This window comes from Lipomyces chichibuensis (assembly GCF_038497645.1).
Source record: "Lipomyces chichibuensis strain CBS 12929 unplaced genomic scaffold V1513scaffold_40, whole genome shotgun sequence".
Lineage (NCBI taxonomy): Eukaryota > Fungi > Ascomycota > Lipomycetes > Lipomycetales > Lipomycetaceae > Lipomyces > Lipomyces chichibuensis.
Genome location: NW_027117492.1, coordinates 108648 through 128243, shown reverse-complemented (window position 1 = coordinate 128243; position 19596 = coordinate 108648). Strand labels below are relative to the sequence as shown.

Genomic DNA, 19596 nt, shown 5'->3' with positions numbered 1-19596 from the left:
CGGAGCTATCAATTATGCGCAAGCAACTGAGAGATAGCGCAGAGATAGTTCGGGCCCGTAAGGTTCGTTTGAGGGGCAAAAGGGTGCAACTAGAGGGGAAGTTCTTGTTTAGCACCGAGGAGATATTGAAAGTTGCCGAGGATGCAAGGGAGAAACAGGCCGCAAAACGGCCTCGTGGACGCCCACGCAAAGGCAATTTTAAGGAAAGTGAGGAACAGATTGAAAGGGACGACACCGAATAATTATTTATAACTTGTAATTCTTCTTTAGAGGATTGGTTGCTTAAGTATAATGTGTTGAAACTTCGAACAGTGGGTGTAGCCGGCCCAAATACCCATACCCTACGTTATATCAGGTTTCTTTGCTCAACTGAAATTTGTGAACTCTATCGGTTTTGATCGTATTGATTGGCGATAAAGGACAGACGCTGCTTATTTGCGGGCTGGGACAGGATTTGTTGTACTGAGCATTGTCCTCACCATCAAACCATTCTATCACGAAATGTGCTTGGCGCCGCGATTAGGATTAAAATTGACGTCGCACCAACTGGCCTATGTGGTAAGAATCAAGCCCCTTATTTCTCTTCACCCAGTCCATACTCTCATTCTTAATTATGCCCGACGAGATCACCAATTACACGTGAGTGGCCATCTTGTAATGCATCTATCGCGCCTTCACTGATTTCATCATCGGTAAGCCAGCGGCGACCGGAAGTTGTTCTCATGCTGCCCAGACGAACAGTGGTGAAAGGTACAATGTCCAGAGGAATCACAGGCTGACTCTGAGTGCTGCCAAGTACCAAAACCACTCGTGCACTTCCGATCAGTGGCAAAAGCAAAGGAATAAGCGCTTCAGGGTCGTGAAGCCATAGTAGTGCCTGCTGTATGGGACCAACCTTTCTGATTGCCTCATCGATCAATGTCGCAAACGACGGCCGAGTCCAGTCTGCATTTACAGGGACTAAGTGCCTATCGCCACGGGTAAACCTGCTTGCACGGCGTGCGACTACAATTGTCCTTTCCGATCTGGCCGCCAGCCAATGAGTTGCGGACGCCAGCATTCCCGTGCCCCCGATCGTGAGAGTTGTTCCGAAATTCATAGTAGCCATGGTGATGAATTTGACTATAATCCACAATTATGCGATGTTAGCACTGGATATTGAATAGCAAAACGTAGCTCATCGGGACCTACCCCAGGCAAAAGATGAAAGCATGGAATGCATTCATCGTTGAGCCAAGGTTGGGTGTCCTATCGCACGTGGGACTATTTTTTTAGAGTCATTTGCTGATTGAATGGTGTTACCCGGCCTTCACTAGGTTGGGTCGAGATGGGGCAACACCGCATATGAGGTCAGGGTATAATTCCACGTTTATAATAACTGAAAAAGTTGTACCAACTATACCAGAAGACAATGTGAAGATAAAATATAATACCGCAATTATCCTTTGCGCATTTGTACTAAATAACCATCTTACTAGCCATGAGATCAGTTCAAGACAACTATGATAGTGACTGAGATACACCGACTTCTACTGCAATCACCAACGCAGCATGATTTTCTCCCAGCATTGCCGCAAGCCCGCAACAGGATCTAAGGGTTGCTAATGCTCCATCAGACTATGAGTTTGAAGTTGAATTTCCCGATTCGGTTCAGGATTCATGGCATCACAGAGATCTCGCGCCTGGATTGGAGTAGCTTATAATCTGACGAGATATTATAAATAGTCGCGCATGAAGTAGTTCAGCTTGCAGATTAGACTTTCGCGGAATTCAAAACGACCTAGCTGTAAGCATACATAGAAATGACGGCTTCTTACACCGAACATTGCCTAGAATGGGCCAAGCTTTAATTAAACCAGTTGATAAGCTGTCACCTAACCTTATTTGTCTATGCCTTGCCACGACTTATACTTAGTCGTATCGAGCACGTTTTAAATTGGCAAACATGGTTTCGCTACAATCAGTAGATCGCTCATAAAATGATCTATCAGTCTCTTTACAATTATTGATCGGTATAATGCAAACTGGCATCCTGCGCCTGTTGTGAAGTTGACAGATCATTTAGTATGGCGCTAACCGCTAGTTGATTGGCTGCGGCGCAATCCAGGACTCTTATCGGCAGTTGCTACATCGCCATACAATCCAACGACCTCAGTACTTACTATCAGTATACCTCTGTAATCATCCTCTTTAGATAATTATCAGCGACTTTAACAGTTATGCCAAAAGTAGTCCTTAATGGTAAGTTTCTGCTTGTTTGTTCAACAAAAAGACTGAACTGATCATTTCAGTCGACAATCCTGTGGTATCAGTTGGCAATCCAGTCTCTGGTACGGTCCAGCTCAGGCTGGAGAAGCCAACGGCGCTTGACGACATAAGAATCCAATTCAAAGGCGTATCCCTGACGCGGATCACGCCAGCGTCAAACAATTACACTGCCATTGAAAGCTCAATGACAAATATGTATGTTAGTGGGAAAGGCAGAGGCAAAACCGAAAAGCACACCCACGTCAACATCACTGTCTCGCTCTTCCAGCATCCGAAAGGCACTGAGCTTCCCGCTGGCGAGCATGTATTTCCCTTTATCATCAACGTCCCGGAGTTTTCCCAATGTGGTTGTCCGGTGCGGATTAAGGAGTACAAGGATTCTTGGAATATGATTCCGTGGAAGTGTGAACCCTCACTTTCCCCGTCAGGTTACAGCAACATTCTGCTCCCTCCATCGCTGAAACGGAGCAATTTCCGTCAAATTGACTACAAGCTCGTCGCTATCGTTGATAGGCCAGAGTTCTACAACTGGAATATTTCAAAATCGGCACCGATTACCATTATCTCTGCCTCGTTGGTTCACGCAAAAGATCCCAACTGGAATATTCCCACCACCAGTAAGAGTGTTTCGCCTGTTTATACCAACTCGGTAAAAACTAGAAAGTTGCCAAAATCTTATTTCGTGCCTGGTGCGCTCCCAAAGGCTAGTGGTGCAATGAAATTGGTTTCGCTCGGCACTAGCATCCAATTCGTCGATGTTCCTGCGGTGATTGAGATTGAGCTTGACAGAAGTAACATGTTTGTGTTTGATAAATTGTGTCCGAGGTTGTACATCACTGTACAAGTTGACGACATGTCGCGGATATCCGGCATCTTATCCTTAAAGCTCAAGAGCCTGATCATCACCATGAAGGCCCGCGAGTCAGGATTTTCTAACGGTCACAGCTTTGTTTCAGAGCCAGCTGAATTGCTTTGCCGCAAGACGGATATAAGCATCCCTCTTGAGCCGCTAACAAACAGCGGTCCAGCAAGGTTTAGAATTGACGACAAAGTGATACCGGACGCTATTGACATTTCTCATTGCGTACCAGACTTTCAAATCATGAGCTTGAAGCACATACACGAAGTACATGTTGAAGCTAGAATTTCGTACAATGGCGGCGGAACAAACTTGATGGAAGTTTCAGCCCCACTAGTGTTGCAATCCGGGGTGGATTATGATCTTGACAGTCACTGCATTTTACCCCCCCGGTATAATCCGGCAGATTATGTCGTCCAACCGCAGTTGAATGATACAGGCACTGAGAAAGATGATTTTTTCGATGATTGACATGGCCGATTTTATTGGTTATGATATATACAGATGGATGAAGTATCATGCTCTCCACAACTTATTTAACCTCAGAATTGCCATTAATTGCGATTAAAGTCGTTAATCAAGCTAACGCCTAATTACTTCTCCATTAATAAGCATGACTTTGTTGACTGCCTGAACAACTGCATACCAAATGCCATTGTTGAAATGCCAGCTGGATAGTAGAAGACAAATATGCGCATATTTGAACTCTTATTAGGGCCATTCACCAATCGCCGCAAAATAATCTAGCCAACGGTAATCTATATAAAATTGTCAAGACTGTCCGGAGCTGCGATTCATGAATTCAAGTCGAACACTAGATTTCAGTTCATTTTCCGTTAAAGAAGGGAAGGCTGTAAGCAAGTACATTAAAACTAAGGGCTTTGTGCCTGCTGCCCGTTCCACGAACATTACTAAGTACAACCTACTCATATGACGCCGCGGAGAACTCCGTATACCACGATGAGATTAACCCCGAGATTCAATTGCGACAGTATTCTTTCTTAGCCATTCCTAACAGTCGCAAATACTTGCTTCCCAACTTCGTGGGAATTTCGGTCAGAATGAGTGATAAACAAGCTTTCGTCATTCGAGGTGGATCAATTGCTTTTGATTTGACTGCTACTAGTCCAAGAGTCGCCGCGGACGCCTTCCTTCCGAGCAACTTATTTAAATCACCGCCGAAAACACATCCCCTTCTTGGACACCTAGTCTCACGGCGACTCACGGTCCAATTATAATCAATCAACGATGTCAGACATCTTTGCAAAGCTTGGCCTCACGGATCAGTTCGAAGCCTGCACGGCATCTTCGGCATTCATTCAGCAACTCGCCGCAGTCCAGATCCCAGATTCTGCGTTCAATGAGTGGTTATTTCAGGATTTCATCTTCGTTCGTGCATTCGCCCATTTTCTGGCCTCTACGATCTCATCTGTGCCGAATGATCCAAAATTCTCATTTCTATCCGAGACATTGAAAGGTGGGTTCGATGTGTTGAAAGAGGAAATGAGGATATTCAAAGAGAAAGCCAGTGACCGTGGAGTCGACCTTCCTGAGCTGCCATCCTTCTCCGCATCATTGGATGGTGAATTAGCACAAGATGGTGCACATTTGCTTGCCGAATTGCGGCAAACAATTTTACGTTTTTCGCCGTTCAACGACGCGTACTGCACGTTCCTGGCTGTCGATCTCGGTGCTAAGTCATTGTCTACTTTCGCCGAACGAATTGCGGTTTTGTGGGCGGCCGAGATAGTGTACCTTACGGCTTTCAAATTTGTGTTGAGGTCCGAAGAGTTTAAGGCAGTTGCTGGCGAATCGTTAAAGGGGTTTATGGAATGGTGGGGTGGGAATCGTGCTTTTGACACTTATGTTGATACACTAAGTGCGGCCGTTCGACTTGTGCTGGAGACGGCAACTGAAGAGGGAAAGGAGGTTGTAAAGAGAGGTATAACAAAAGTGTTGGATCTGGAAGTACAGTTTTGGGACGGGTCGTTGAGTGCAGGGAAATAAGTGCGTAAACCATACATGGATATATAATGCATTACAGTTCCTGTACCTTTAAATATTTACAAATGCCCACAACACATCTAAAATGATAAGTAATGACTCGTTAAGGCCAATGCCGTTCATCGGTCCACAATCCCGATCGTCGAAGAATTGCTGACATCCTCTATCCGTTGGAGATTCAACAACACTGGGCCAGTATCCGACGTAACTGCAGGCAACCGTTGTCTTTCATTCGGCACAGTCGCAGGTTGCACAACCGGTGTATCTGATCCGGTTTTGATACCATTTAGTGCCTTTGACGCAATTTCCAAAGACGGCGATCCATTTGACTTCGGGATATCCGAGTTTTCGCAGGAGAAAGCACCTAACTCGCCTTCGTGACTGGTCATAGCTGAAACGGGCCCGTTATTCTGCTTCTCCTCCATCTCACGCTTTATCCGCCTTTCGAGCCGTTTCTTCATTTTTATCTTATAGGCTAAATCTTCGACATCGATATCAACCGCATCTGAGACACACTTGCATTTTTTCGCCCTAGCACCAATCTGCAGCCATCTCTCGGTCGCGAAATTAACGCTCTCAGCGCAGTTATACCCCAGATTATACCCAGAATGGTAGCCAAAGGGGAACGTAATAACAAACTCTCCTTGATTATGCACAAGCTTATTGACCTTTATTCCATGATCTGCAAGGTACTTGGGTGACACCAAGAAAGTTTTATGACGTAGAAATTCCTTGCACTTCTTGTACTCATCCGGCCATTCGCTTCGCATAATATTAAAGAACCGTTTCTCATCCTTCTGCGAGATCGAATACCATTGCTTTGGAGCCCCAAAATGAAGATAGTTTATCGAATAAAGATCCATATCCTCAACGTGCCACGCAAACGTGCTCTTCCACATGCCAAAATATAAATAAGCTGTATTTACACCAGGTAAATCCATTCCCAAGTCGTTCAGGACATTATCTAAGTTGGCCACGTTCCATACTTGCGTAGCATCAGTGAAGAGACTTCCAAGCAAGTCCGCGCCGTACATGGGATTATTGTATGTGATTGTTTTCCAGTAAATCCGTTCTAGTTCCTCGCAACGCTCGGGTGAGAACTCTGACGCATTGAAACGATAGTCGAAATTTTCAAATTCAGCTAATTCCTGAGGGGACAATTCTCCGTTTCGTCGTTTAAATTTCTGGGGTGTGTCGGAGCCTGGTCCCAAGTCGGCTGAACTGTCTGTTACGCTGGACATGGTGCGTTGTCTCTTCCGGGGACTCAGCCTCAATTTTGAATCGGCACCCTTACGACGTTCGCCGCGGCGAGCCGGTGGTTGGTGATCTGACTCCTCCGTAACTTTGCGCCATTGTGGTAGCGAGTACGTACGCTGCTTCTCAATATTCGTCTGGCTGAACACGCCTTGGCTACCATTGATGTGTTGTACAATTGGCTGTCGAATGCGAATCGATCTTAATTTCTCGGCGACGTCGGGCAGCGCAGTGGTCCTACTAGTAATTAGCATCATATGACTGTCGACTATATCGTCTCAATTAAATATCAATCGTACCATTCTGGTGGAGGAATCACTTTAACAATGCCAACTTGCATGCCATAGTCGTCTATCTTCTTGATGAACTTGGGGAATGATTGAAATTGCTCCATGGTCTATACATCGCAATTAGCAACCGTCCAAAAACTGAGTTGCTGACACTTACAGGCTTAAAAACAGGGACAGTGCCATTGTAATAATGATCCGGTTCGATTGGTTCGGCGTCATCTTCTTCCTCTTCTTCTAGCTCCTCCTGTTCCTCCTCATCTCCACCGTCGAATTGGTTGCGGGGTGAATTGAGCTCCGTCGCGTTTGCTTCTGACATAATATAATCATCATCATTAAATAGATCTTCAAGAGCTGGCCCAGAATCTGAAGTTGCTACCCTACAAGACGGCTCGAGATGTGGTAACTCAGGCACGGTCGAACGATTTGGTAAAGTCGGCTGAACTGACTCTACACAAGGCTGATGTTGCTTAGTTAATATTGGCGTAAAAGAATCTGAAGCCATCAAGTTGCTGATTGACATCCGGTCGTCGGGGGGTGTCCCTTTCGCTGGCATTTGTGGGATAGCAATTGCAGAGGCCGAAGACTGATCCGTCGGTGCCGCTACGCATTGTTGGTCGCCGGCCACCGCCGGAATAACATAACCCACAGTTGATACTGGTGCAGGCAGCACATTTCCTGGCACGTCTACGGGATCTGCTAATTGTCTGAACTGTGATTGCTGTTGCTCTTGGGTTGTTCGACCATAACACGATGGAGCCCGCCGCGAAGTGTCCTGCGCGAGACAGCCAATCATCGTCGGCTTTTTCTGTACAAATGCGCAAGATAAATTTCGAGAATGTAGCAGAATAACAGTTAATCAACTTCGTTATTTCAGACTAAAGAGTTCGGCTCAATTAACGCCAGGAATAATTGTGGGGTGATCTCCAAGGGAAGAGCCGCCGCGCAAAATAGTACACGTGAGACTCCAAGATATCGAAATGCTGTCATGCCAGCGCTTGAAGCTTAAATCAAAGTCACGTGATGGAATTTATTTTGAAGCTGAGCCATCAACATACGCCAATATTCGTCTTCTCCACGGTAGTTCCATTCTCTTGTCGATAGCGCAACACAGTGCTTACGATGCCAATAGACCGCGTCGCGTGGCGCAATGTCCACTTTTACGACGCTTCCACCGGAGCAACCTTAGGGGGCTTTTACCAAAAGGGTTCTCTGACCGAAGCGGCTCTGGTTTGGATTCTCGGCAATGTGCTTCTCGTTGTGGAAGATCGTTGGACTGTCAAATTTAGAGCGTCCGGTCGGACTATTACGCCATCAAGCAACGCGGTTGTGCCTGGAGATTATGATATCTACAGCAAAGGTACGTTTTCCAGACGTGGTATCAGCAGTGGTCCATCAGCTTATTCGTCTAGGAACTATTCAAGTGAGTAATGAAGCGTGGTTTGCGCGATTGATCAGTCACGCTGTCTCGGGTCGAGAAGATGCATTCCGTGATGGGGTCCGCGCGAGAGATGGGAAATGTGTCATATCTGGGGAGGTCAATGAAGGAGCCCGGTGGGGCGTCTGGGCTGGATTTCAAGCCGCACATGTGTTTCCACTGGAGCACGAGAACCTGTGGATCCAATTCAATTATGGGCGCTGGATTACGAACATGGATGGTGTCGTAGGAAGTTCCAAAATTAATTCCCTTCAAAATGGTTTACTCATGTCCGAGAATTTGCATACACGCTTTGACCAGTATCTATTCTCCGTCAACCCAGATGTAAGTATCTCGGAACCCGAACTTTGTCCCATCCATGCTAACACGACAAAGGACGGCCACAAGGTCATCACGTTCATGCCTAACAACTGGGGAATAGACGGAAGGATCCTTGACCCCATCTGTCGCAATCCGAGCAATCCCGATCGTGTATCAGATGAGGTGCTGCGGTGGCACTTTCGTCAGTGCGTACTTGCCAATATGCGAGGCGCAGGGGAGCCTGTCTTTGAGAGTGATTTCCCTGGTGGGACTGATATGATGGCAACATTGCGCACTGAACCATACGGCAAAGAGAGGTTTGAGATGGAGCTGGCGTCGAGGCTGAGATTCATGGCTGGGGAAGGCGAGGTGAGTTCTAAGTCAAACTTGCTCTTCAAAGCTAATTTTAAAATTTCTAGGGCCGAGCAGACTGAGCGACGTTGGATCAATATACTTCATGATGATGAATTGGGACATGGCGTTTATTTGGCGAATCGATCTGGCTGGCTACTTTCTTTTTCTATCTGTTCAACGAATACCCCTAAAGGCTAGATCTCGAAGTTATTGCATATTTCACCAACCGACTTTCAAGCAAAGTCGTCTTGCATGTGGTTGAAGGAGCTTTTAGAGCTGTAAGGTCAAATATCAATGAGCGCTCCTTGTAGCTTCCTTTACATTGCTTTTCCGTTCCTTCTTTGGTCTGCACATCAAGATGTCTGTATCTGCATGGTGCCTCAATAGCAAAACAAGACACCGGATTTGGCTGATCAAGTCCATCATGATCAAACTGCTCTTATAAACGCAAATGAAACACAAATGCAAGCAAATGATAGAGCCGATTCTGATCGTACCTCATCCTGAGAGAAACAGAAAAAATCGCATTCTTAGCAGACCATTCTTGGCGTGGAGGAAGTCGTCTTAGGACGCCAACTTCCTAAATGAATGCCAACAAATGTCAGTGCGAGGATTTACCATCAAGCGGACAGAGCAGGATCAGTTGGATGCGAAGCCAGTTGATGCCGGACGCCCATTGTCGCCTACGGCCCCTTCTCCCAATGTAGTCCTTGATGTTGTCAGTCAGATAATGCGCCACATCATCGAACAGCTTCATGGTGAGTTTGTCGAGTCCACTCTGCAGCTCGAGCTTGTAGTTCAGATGCCAGTATTTCCAAAGAGCTCCCTATGGAAACGAATCCAGCACAAGGTTATGCATTGTGATGCGTTGTCAGGTTTCCAGTAACTGGATGTGTCATTTTGACCGGCTCAAAATTGTGGCCAGGTACTGACTACATCAGAATGATGTCGGGGGTCTGGGCAAAGTCTGAATTTATAATTCTGATACACTTGGTCAATGTGCGAGAACTGAGTGCGTCATTTACTACGATACTCATCTTGAATCACTTGGTTCATATTGACTCGCAAATCTGGTACCAGACAAAATTCGCATTAAAACAATGCTATAAGTAACGAGTACTAGACTTGATTTTGGCAAGCAAAGTATCTACAATCCCAATATATACCTTATATTTTCGTTAAGAATCAAGAGCAGCTAAACCTCGATGCTCGAGAGTATATACTCGATAAAACATCCTATTTAATTTTAGCCGCACATGCTTCTGGATAAGTCGCTCCTTGGCATCATTCACTCGAAGATTCTTCATGCGTTTCAAAGATATCCTAGTTACGGTCCAAACGTGGCCATGGCTGTAAAACTGTTATGAACTATACCGGCCGTGCCCTGGGCATCATCCGCATGAATGCAGCTTTGTCCCGCCAGTGACCTTAACCGTAATGCAGCAACCCTCCCATAATACTGATCTTTGTCTGTCTGCCCACTTGGATAGTCAATGTCAACGAACTCTTGGCCAACTTATATCGCTCATCTTTCAGGGACATTCTAATAGTGAACTAGTAGCTAACTTGGGCATAAATGTAATTCTTCTCCTCCTTGCCGCACCTCACGTATCACCGACACCTTGCTCCTTTCGGTTAGAGTCCTTTCGTCTTGCAACGAGCTCTTCAGGGTTATTTGGCTGATATGTCCTCAACTCGCAGGCGTGGCTTCAAAACTTGTTGCTCTAAGCTATGCGAACTACTGTATCCAATTAGCTTGGCAATGGATCCATGGATCCAATTCACGTACTTTAAAGTGAAGTGCCGAAGACACTGGAGTCTTCAACATGCCAACAATAATCTCAGACTTTGGCTTATAGAACTCCTCCTCCCAAGTCAGCGCCTATGGATTAGCCCACCACAGATTCATTTCTCATTGAATATGATAAGATTTGCGAGGCTTTCATCTTTATGCCTTTTCCCTCTTATCCATTTCACAAACATTCCGCAAGCCTTAATGGACCGTAATTCCTAACTAATAGGGTTTGCTGTCATGCCAAAAAATGCCTTATTTTGCTGTCATACCAAAAAATGCCTTATTCATGGCGTGCTGAAACTTACGCTGTAACCCTGGTCTACCATCATGGCTCCGGCTGAAAGTTTGAAAGTATCTCGACTTTCTCTTAGATCTTTCCACGTCCACTAATCAGCAGCTTATCAACTGCGGAAGATTGGGAATACTATTGCCGTGTTTAGAATATTGTTCAGTGGAATTCTTTCCTTCGCCTGATATTACTAGATTTTCTGAATCAGAATGGTACGCACCACATTGTAATATTGGCCTGATCAAGCTAATATACTAGTCCATCTCAACAATCGCACAAGCCAAAGAGCTACGAGGTCTCGGCCTCGTAGCATCACATTCCCACATTACTGGGCTTGGTCTAGAAAGTGACATGACTCTCGAACCGCGGCATACGTCACAAGGCATGGTCGGCCAGCTTAAAGCACGCAAAGCCGCCGGCGTGATTCTGCAGATGATCAAAGAAGGCCGGATTGCGGGGCGGGCGGTGCTGATGGCTGGACCGCCTAGTACTGGCAAGACTGCGATTGCCATGGGGATCGCGCAGAGTTTAGGGGAGGATGTACCTTTCACGATGGTTGGCGGGTCCGAGATATTTTCATTGGAGATGTCGAAGACCGAGGCCTTGACGCAGGCGTTTAGAAAAAGTATCGGAGTGAGGATTAAGGAGGAGAGTGAGATCATTGAAGGCGAGGTTGTCGAAATTCAGATCGATAGATCAATTACTGGAGTATGCATTTTCGACTCGCGATGTTGGACTGAGCTAACAATCTGTAGGGTCACAAGCAGGGAAAATTGACAATCAAAACTACGGATATGGAGACAGTCTATGACCTTGGTACGAAGATGATAGAGTCTCTCAGCAAGGAGAAAGTACTTGCCGGCGATGTCGTCTCGATTGACAAAGCTTCTGGAGCCGTGACTAGGCTCGGCAGGTCGTACGCACGCGCAAGAGATTACGACGCCATGGGCGCAGATACCAAATTCGTGCAATGTCCAGAGGGAGAAATTCAAAAGCGGAAGGAGACAGTCCACACGGTTTCGCTACATGAAATTGATGTGATCAACTCGCGCACTCAGGGGTTCCTGGCGCTATTCTCCGGAGACACCGGCGAGATTCGGTCAGAAGTGCGAGATCAGATCAATGCAAAGGTTGGCGAATGGAAGGAAGAAGGCAAGGCCGAGATCTGTCCTGGTGTTCTTTTTATTGATGAAGTGCATATGCTGGATATTGAAAGTTTTTCATACATCAATCGAGCACTGGAAGATGACCTCGCACCTGTTGTGATTATGGCCACGAACCGTGGCATGTCGAGAACTCGGGGAACGAATTATAAATCGCCACACGGTCTGCCGGCAGATTTGTTGGATCGAGTCATTATTATCTCGACTTCATCTTATTCTCCAGAGGAGATCCGGGAGATCTTGAACATTCGTGCTCAAGAGGAAGAGGTCGAGCTGAGTCCGGATGCATTGGCGATACTGGCCAAGATCGGAGTCGAGACGAGTTTACGGTACGCGGCAAATCTAATTGCTGTTGCGCATCTCGCGGCTGCGAAGCGTAAAGCGAACATTGTGGACGTGGACGATGTGAAGCGGAGCTACACGCTTTTCTTGGACAAAGATCGGAGCGTCGAGTATCTGTCACAGTATGCGAATCGGTATATCGGCGACTCTGGTAGCGTCGAGCTCGGCGGTGGTGCTGTTACCACGCCGTCGACGGGAGCAGTGCCGATGGACGTTTCGTAATCTAGACAATGTATTTTAGTCCAAAATTTAGTTGTCAATAGTGCAATTTATTTAATATTTTGATGGCATGTGCCGGGCAGTAGGGCGAATCTTAATTAATCTACTGACATGCAAATTTGTTTCGATGACTGAAGAGCTTGGTCGATACACAGCCCCTCACCTCAACAGCCCTTTTGGATGGGTTATCTAATATCTTATCATACTAGCAAGAAACTCTACATTGGACACAATTATGGAGCCTATTTCTGTGATCCGGATGGAAAAAAACTCTGGGTCTCTTGCCACGACCCCGATCCTGATCAGGATGCGTGAAGCGGTAGCTGCGTGGTCTGTTACTGAATACTGAGAATGGCTCGTTTACGAATCCCATTTAATATAAAATCAGTTAGTTACATGTATATATGATGTACAAACTCATATATATATACATATATATATATAACTCATATAACTTTATATATATATATGAGTATAGCGGGCTGCATTCGGGAGAGGCTGAAGAGCAGTTTAGATTCGTTAGCGCCAATCGATTTATGGATCTGACTTGTCATGCAAAATTGGAACTGTTCTGGATCGGTTTGTCGTTGCTTGATACACATCGCCCGCGCGTGACCCGTTACAAGCTTGGGACGCGTGGAGAATAAAGATGATTAATAGTTATCTGGACAATGCATTACATGCTTAAGTACTGATATAAAGAGCTAGACATTACTATATATAGATGTTATGCAGTGTAATCGTTTACTCCCTTAGCCTTGGACTTTGCCAATAGCTGTTGATAATCCCTGACCGTGTCCTCGATTGGCTGATCGGGCTTGAATCCCATCTTGTATGCCCGCGCGTTATCAAACTTCTGCGGCCAGGAGTACAAAATTGTGCGAACTTCGGGAATATCCTCTTCCTTCAGCAACTCCAAAGCTTCCGGCCCGGCCACCTTTTCAAGCGCATCCATCATGTCCTGAATGCTGACGCCGATTCCAGGCAGATTGACAGACCGGATATGCCTCGGCAGCACGTCTGACGGCATTGTTAGCGCGTAGAGGAGGTTGGCGACGAGCGTCTTCGGTGAACAGATCCATGACACTAACGACCGGTCTTGCACCGGAATTACACATTCGATCCCAGTCAATGGCTCGCGGATCATGCCTGACACAAATGACGAGGCCGCGGCAGTTGGCTTGCCCGGTCGAACAGAGATAGTCGGAAATCGGAGCGCGAAACCATCGATGAAGCCCCTTCGCGTGTACTCGTTAATCAGCTGTTCGCAGATCAGCTTCTCGAAGCCATATGACGATTGCGGAGTCGGTACGACGTTCTCGTCGACTACATCGGGTAGAGGCAGACCATACACTGCCTGTGACGAGGCGTAGACGACACGGATTCCGGGAACAGTGCTTCTGATAACGTCGAGGAGCGCTCTCGTTGCATCGACATTAACCGTCAACCCGAGCTCAAAGTTCTCCTCTGACCCAGAGGACATGATGCCGTGGAAAATGTAGACGCAATCCAGCGACTTGTGCACAATCGTATTGGCCGATTTCAGCAGATCGGCCTTGATCACTGTCGCATTCTCGGGATGCAATGCGCCGACTGGGATAGGTGGCTCGATGACGTCGGTAAGTGTAACTGTGTATTTGGGGTCGCAGAGGAGCTCTCTGGCGAGGAGCTGGCCGATGAAACCGGCGGCACCGGTGATGAGAACGTTCTTGGCGATGGTCATTTCGTTTGCCTGGATGGCTGGATACAATGAAGTGGTCGACTGAGTGTTGAAGGTCGGATCATGATATATAAACGTCTCATCCATAGCAGTTCCGTGGCTTATCCTGCACTTGTTCCGAAGAAGTCTCGCATCTGGGCCGAGTGCGAGAGCCCCTAACCCAACTGTCGGGGTTACTGCCGGTGGTGGGGTATGGTATCGTGCGGCTTAACCTTAATCTCCATATGTGTCGTCATTGTGCATATGAGCGTCCTCGGTTGTTGTCACTTTGCACGCGACTTACTCTGTTCTCGGCTCGGCAAAACTCCGACTTAATATCGGCTGATTGACACTGCTAGGCGATCCAATATTCAGTAAAAGCTATTGGGCCATGCAGTTTGCGTTAGTGCATGCGTTTGTGACTGGACTGATTTCCACCACTCGAATGACTTGGTATTATTGCAGCGCAATCCATCGCACGTCCTCCGATAGTTGGACAGGTGCCTTAGATCCCGTCTCCACTCATGCGCATCCTTCCTGTGTCTGTTTCCAAAAGATATAAGGACTATCCCCTCCCAATCCTGACCGTCTCGCGGCAATCTTACAATACTGTAATTGTGCATGGATCTGATCCTCATCTTGTAACGAAGTATGGAATCCCTCGCGCAAATTCCCAAAGAGAAGGTTAACCAGGTCGAGGACATCAAGGTCAACGAGGTCGCCATTCTTAAAGGCGTCAAAGACGAAGACAAGGCGCACTATGTTCTATTCGCGAGCAAGGATGACAAATGGAAGGCATATACGACGAAAAAGCTATTAGTGAAAGTCGACTTTCGACTCCTTCCCATGCTCGTGCTGATGTACACTCTGAATTTCTTGGATCGCAGTAATCTCGCGCAAGCGCGTCTTGGTACACTCGAGACCGATCTCAACATGAGGGGCACTGACTTTAATCTCGCGACCAGTATTCTCTTCGTGGTGAGTATAATTCCGTGAGTCATTGAAACAAGCTAACCACAGTCCAGGGATACCTCCTCATGCAACTCCCTTCTAACCTTCTCTTGACTCGCGTGCGCCCGTCAGTTTACCTAGGAGCCGCTATGGCTATTTGGGGCGTGGTGTCGTGCTGCCAGTCCGCCGTCCAATCTTTTGGAGGTTTGATCGCGTGCAGATTCATGCTCGGTGTTGTCGAGGCTCCGTTCTTCCCTGGCGCCATTATGATGATGAGTTCTTGGTACACGCGTGGAGAGCTCGCCTATCGCATCGCATGGTTCTACAGCGGCAATGCCTTGGCGAACATGTTTGGTGGACTAATCGGTGCCGGAGTTCTGGCAAACCTGAGCGGCGCACATGGAATCGAAGGTTGGCGGTGGTTGTTTATTATTGAGGGTGTTACCACGATCGGCATCGCCTTGATTTCGATGTATGTATTCATATGTGTTATGACTTGGTCATTTTCTTACTTAGGTAGGCCGCTACTTCCCAACTTCCCCGCATCTTCAAAGTGGCTCACCGAAGAGGAGCGCGCGTTTGCACAGTGGCGACTTGTCATGGATGCGAAGGAGGCAGACGATTTAAGCTCGGTCACTCTCAGAGAAGGTCTCAATCTCGCGCTCAAGGACTACCGAGTGTACCTTTTCCTGGCATTTCAGCACCTTTCGCTGGTCTCTCAGACGTTCCAGTATTTTTTCCCGTCCATAGTCAATACGCTAGGCTACGGCAAGATCGAGACGCTGCTGCTTACCGCGCCTGTGTGGTTCACCACATTCTTGGTCTCGCTGTTCGCTACGTACTCGTCCGGTCGTATAGGGGACCGATCCATACACATCATCATCCTCATGCTCGTTTCCTGTGTCGGCAACGTCGTCGCAACAGCAACGACTAACTCCGGGGCGCGCTTCTTCGCCATGTTTCTGATGCCCATGGGTGCAATCTCGGCCTACCAAATTATCCTTGCCTGGATTGCAAGCACATTCCCACGTCCCCTCGTCAAGCGCTCGGCTGTGATCGCAATCTGCAATATGTTTGGCAACACGGCGTCAATTTACGGATCGTACTTGTATCCTAAATCCGCAAGTCCAAGATACATCGCTGGTGGCAGCACAAATTCTACGGTTTGTCTGTCTGTGGCGTTATTAGCTTTTGGGATACGTCTGATGCTTGCCCGGCAGAATAAGAAGCTGGAGAAGGCGGACGAGGATAATATCCAGAGCCGCGACGACGCCGATGTGCGTGCCCGCGGTTTTCGATACGCATTATAATTATTTAAATGTGTCATTGTAAAGTACGACCATAGTTTATTAGTTCATGAACGAATAAATTTGTATTATCGACACTGTGAAAATTGGTTCCTCATTGAGCCTAGTAGGCAGTTCGGGTTTTGAGTTCGGGGCCATCCCCCACCGTACCCCGCACCAAGCTCAAATTGCTCATTCCAATCAACGCTTGACACCCGCAGTCGCCAAATGACTTCTCAAGGAGTTCATTCTTTCCAAACACATTTTTCCGGACAATGCCTGCTCTCAAAAGGCAACACGCTGGGTCTGAGGCCGATGATGGCCGCATCCCCGACCGCGGCGTTGATTCGCTTCTCAAGGTATCCAAAGTCCGCGCGTGTAAGTCACCCATAGTAGAGGTGTGGTTGTGTGCGTAATGCTAAATTTTGTTATTAAAGGCTCAGAATGCAAGCGCCAAAAGATCAAGTGCGAGATGAAGACCGGCGAGCGAAGTTGCACCCGATGCATCAAGAAGGGGCATAGGTGTGTTGTGAATAATGAGCTTCATCAATTGATTGAAGAAAGCAACGAGTATGTCCCACCGAGTAAAGCATCGTGGATTGAGCTGATATACTTTAATCAGGTGGAAATCATGCTATGTCTCGCAACTCGAACAAGTGCGGGCTGCTGTGAATGATCTGCTTCGAAGGAACGAAATGCCTGATCTGTCATCCTATGCTACTCATCATAGAAGCCCAACGATTATGGAGCCACGTGCACCAGAAGCGGCGGCCGTGATTGACCACACAAACTCGTCCTCAGCAATGGGTATGACTCGTGAAAACTCGCACGAACCAACACTGGAAGAGTCGGAGCTTGTAGCGGCACCGATGCGAAGTCTCTATGAGGTCACCAAACTCCGGAACCTCCGGAGCAACCTCAACAGCGTTAGTAACGGTGGCAGTCCATCGTCTGATCTCCAGCAGGACCTCATATCACGGGGATGCGTTGCACTTGATGAGGCGGAAATGCTCTTTTCGGTCTACAGCCTGACAATAAATCAATTTTTGTGGGGCGGGATTGCAATGGTGCATCCGGATCTTGAGTCAGTACGGCGATCGTCGTCGTTGCTTGCTACCGCGATTTTGGCGGTTGCTGCGTTACATATTCCGAATAAGACTGATTTGTTGAATACGTGTTATAAGGAATTTGTCAGTTTAGTCTCGCAGTCAACAGTGAACCGCTACCATACGCTAGACGATATCAGAGGGCTCACAATCGGGGCTTTCTGGCTCTCGGACCTGAGTTGGAAACTATCGGGTCTGGCAGTCAGTATAGCAACCGAAATGAGCCTGCACCAATGTGTCCGCAAAATGCTCAAAGGTGACATGTCTCAATACCAAGGGGCACAAGTATGGTATCTCCTATACGTTCTCGACCACCAGTTCTGCACCGCGTATGGCCGCCCGCCGATTATCCGCGAGGACGTCGCGATCAGAAATTTCAAGACGTTCCTTGAGTGCCCTGAGAGCAGTCAGCGTGACATTCGCCTTATAGCGCAGGTTGCGCTGTTTGCTATTCTGTCAAGAGCGTATGATTTGTTTGGGTCCGATACGGATCAGGAGATTTTGGAAGATTCTTTTGTGCGAATTCGCGAATTTAACGTAGAATTAGATCGGTGGAGGCTGCATTGGCAGCCGCAGCATTGTATGTAATTTGTTGATTATAATACGGGTTATGCTAACTCTTAAGCAGTGGTCAGTCCTTATGTTGGATCGTATCCATCTAAAGGCGTCTCCCTGCATTATCATTTTGCAAAATTCCAAATCAACTCTCTTTCCCTCCGCTCCATCACACCCAGCGCGAAGCTCTCCACAGACCGCAAAGAGGCAGCAGACATGGCCATATCATCCGCAATCGCGACCCTTAACATGGTCCTCGAAGAGCCTGATATCTGCAATTCAATTGTCGGTGTGAACCTGTACACACATGCAATGGTCGCCTTCTCGACCGTGTTTTTGCTTAAAATCGCGTGGAACTGGAAGGAAACCTCGCTCAACGTCGATCAAGCTCAAGTATACAATATGGTCGAGAGAATCATAACGTTGATGTCAGGTGTCAGCGCGAGCGAAAAGCACATTACATTTCACATTGCCAACGGCCTCCGGAGGATGATGACACACCTTCGAGTGCGTGAATGTAAGCAAATTGAGATTCAGACAGATGGGCCAGAGGACAAGGCCTTGGACAAGGAGATGTCTAGCATTGACTTCGGGATTTTTGATGAGAATTGGCATGATTTCGCCAATGTGATGGACGTTTTTGATTTTCTGCAACCTGGGTATTGGCCAAGTTGACTAAATATACCTGTACAGCTTGTCGGATTACTGTCCCTGTAGAACGTTATAATTAAGTATGCAAGAATCTTCGTCACTAAATATTTCTTGTAATAGACTGCCAGGATCCGGATAGGGATCGGCACGGATAACGGATATGGATATGGATATACACGGATATGGATACGGATACGGATAAGACAAGACTGATTAGTCATATCCATGGATATATCCACGGATATCCACGGATACCACTGACTAAGGGCCTGTTTTTGGAGTTACGGTGTCCTTATTGCCGTCACGTATCAAGCACTTCATTCTCACTTCATTCTCACTTAATTCCCACTTAATTCCCACTTGTATTTGCTGAATACGTCTCCAAATTGTCGTCACGTGGCTGACATGACATTTTTGGATTAGGTTCCATTTTCCTCAGCCTAGTTCTTGCAATGATTTTAATATAAATAGACCCACATTTGAGTTTTTATAATTAAAAAATATAATTATTAACATAGGCATTCACTGTTATCATAATATCATACGATTGCACGACTGAGCAAAGGCTTATAATCGCGTGATCTATCCGTGGATACTACGGATACGGATATGGATAAAGCTATCCGGAGTCTCTTCGAGTGAAAGCAGTTTATAATCAGATTTGCGAACATGTCCTCAGCCTTCGCCCTTTAATGCGGAGCTCCACTCTGCCTGACCTGGAGGACAAGTTGCTATTTACGTCGTAAAATATAAAACGAGCCCAACTGATTTTGTCA

At 46.9% G+C, this 19596-nt stretch overlaps 10 protein-coding genes across 10 annotated transcripts; 7 read left to right on the top strand and 3 right to left on the bottom strand.

Annotated features, from left to right (window-relative positions):
- V1513DRAFT_225270 (uncharacterized protein) lies at window positions 1–424 on the top strand. The gene has a single exon (XM_066894405.1). The coding sequence runs from the start codon at window positions 15–17 to the stop codon at window positions 240–242; it is 228 nt and encodes a 75-aa protein (XP_066751540.1). The 5' UTR covers window positions 1–14; the 3' UTR covers window positions 243–424.
- V1513DRAFT_451460 (uncharacterized protein) lies at window positions 315–1250 on the bottom strand. Its single transcript, XM_066898971.1, has one exon. It carries the CDS (start codon window positions 1106–1108, stop codon window positions 608–610), a length of 501 nt encoding a protein of 166 aa, XP_066751539.1. The 5' UTR covers window positions 1109–1250; the 3' UTR covers window positions 315–607.
- Window positions 1251–2131: 881 nt separating this feature from the next.
- On the top strand, window positions 2132–3780 carry V1513DRAFT_451457 (uncharacterized protein; the record flags this gene model as incomplete). Its single annotated transcript, XM_066898970.1, has 2 exons — window positions 2132–2241; window positions 2292–3780. Coding segments are annotated over exons 1-2 (1325 nt in total), but the record flags the coding sequence as incomplete, so codon positions are not given.
- A 221-nt stretch (window positions 3781–4001) lies between these two features.
- V1513DRAFT_451454 (uncharacterized protein) lies at window positions 4002–5204 on the top strand. The gene has a single exon (XM_066898969.1). The coding sequence runs from the start codon at window positions 4376–4378 to the stop codon at window positions 5132–5134; it is 759 nt and encodes a 252-aa protein (XP_066751537.1). The 5' UTR covers window positions 4002–4375; the 3' UTR covers window positions 5135–5204.
- Window positions 5205–5250: 46 nt separating this feature from the next.
- Window positions 5251–6991, bottom strand: V1513DRAFT_384108 (JmjC domain, hydroxylase-domain-containing protein; the record flags this gene model as incomplete). The annotated part of the gene is made up of 3 exons (XM_066895161.1): window positions 5251–6622; window positions 6685–6782; window positions 6833–6991. 3 exons carry the CDS (start codon window positions 6989–6991, stop codon window positions 5251–5253), a joined length of 1629 nt encoding a protein of 542 aa, XP_066751536.1.
- Window positions 6992–7725: 734 nt separating this feature from the next.
- On the top strand, window positions 7726–9439 carry V1513DRAFT_451450 (uncharacterized protein). The gene is made up of 3 exons (XM_066898968.1): window positions 7726–8032; window positions 8085–8434; window positions 8486–9439. The coding sequence occupies exons 1-3, from the start codon at window positions 7795–7797 to the stop codon at window positions 8960–8962; spliced, it is 1065 nt and encodes a 354-aa protein (XP_066751535.1). The 5' UTR covers window positions 7726–7794; the 3' UTR covers window positions 8963–9439.
- Window positions 9440–10925: 1486 nt separating this feature from the next.
- On the top strand, window positions 10926–12689 carry V1513DRAFT_419563 (TIP49 C-terminus-domain-containing protein). Its single transcript, XM_066895918.1, has 3 exons — window positions 10926–11060; window positions 11107–11556; window positions 11604–12689. Exons 1-3 carry the CDS (start codon window positions 11058–11060, stop codon window positions 12573–12575), a joined length of 1425 nt encoding a protein of 474 aa, XP_066751534.1. The 5' UTR covers window positions 10926–11057; the 3' UTR covers window positions 12576–12689.
- Window positions 12690–13038: 349 nt separating this feature from the next.
- V1513DRAFT_451445 (uncharacterized protein) lies at window positions 13039–14518 on the bottom strand. Its single transcript, XM_066898967.1, has one exon. The coding sequence runs from the start codon at window positions 14377–14379 to the stop codon at window positions 13300–13302; it is 1080 nt and encodes a 359-aa protein (XP_066751533.1). The 5' UTR covers window positions 14380–14518; the 3' UTR covers window positions 13039–13299.
- A 404-nt stretch (window positions 14519–14922) lies between these two features.
- V1513DRAFT_384063 (major facilitator superfamily domain-containing protein) lies at window positions 14923–16532 on the top strand (the record flags this gene model as incomplete). Its single annotated transcript, XM_066895160.1, has 3 exons — window positions 14923–15249; window positions 15297–15694; window positions 15743–16532. The coding sequence occupies 3 exons, from the start codon at window positions 14923–14925 to the stop codon at window positions 16530–16532; spliced, it is 1515 nt and encodes a 504-aa protein (XP_066751532.1).
- A 203-nt stretch (window positions 16533–16735) lies between these two features.
- V1513DRAFT_404679 (uncharacterized protein) lies at window positions 16736–19030 on the top strand. The gene is made up of 4 exons (XM_066895591.1): window positions 16736–16886; window positions 16946–17078; window positions 17131–18194; window positions 18243–19030. The coding sequence occupies exons 1-4, from the start codon at window positions 16784–16786 to the stop codon at window positions 18842–18844; spliced, it is 1902 nt and encodes a 633-aa protein (XP_066751531.1). The 5' UTR covers window positions 16736–16783; the 3' UTR covers window positions 18845–19030.
- The last annotated feature ends 566 nt before the right edge of the window (window positions 19031–19596 follow it).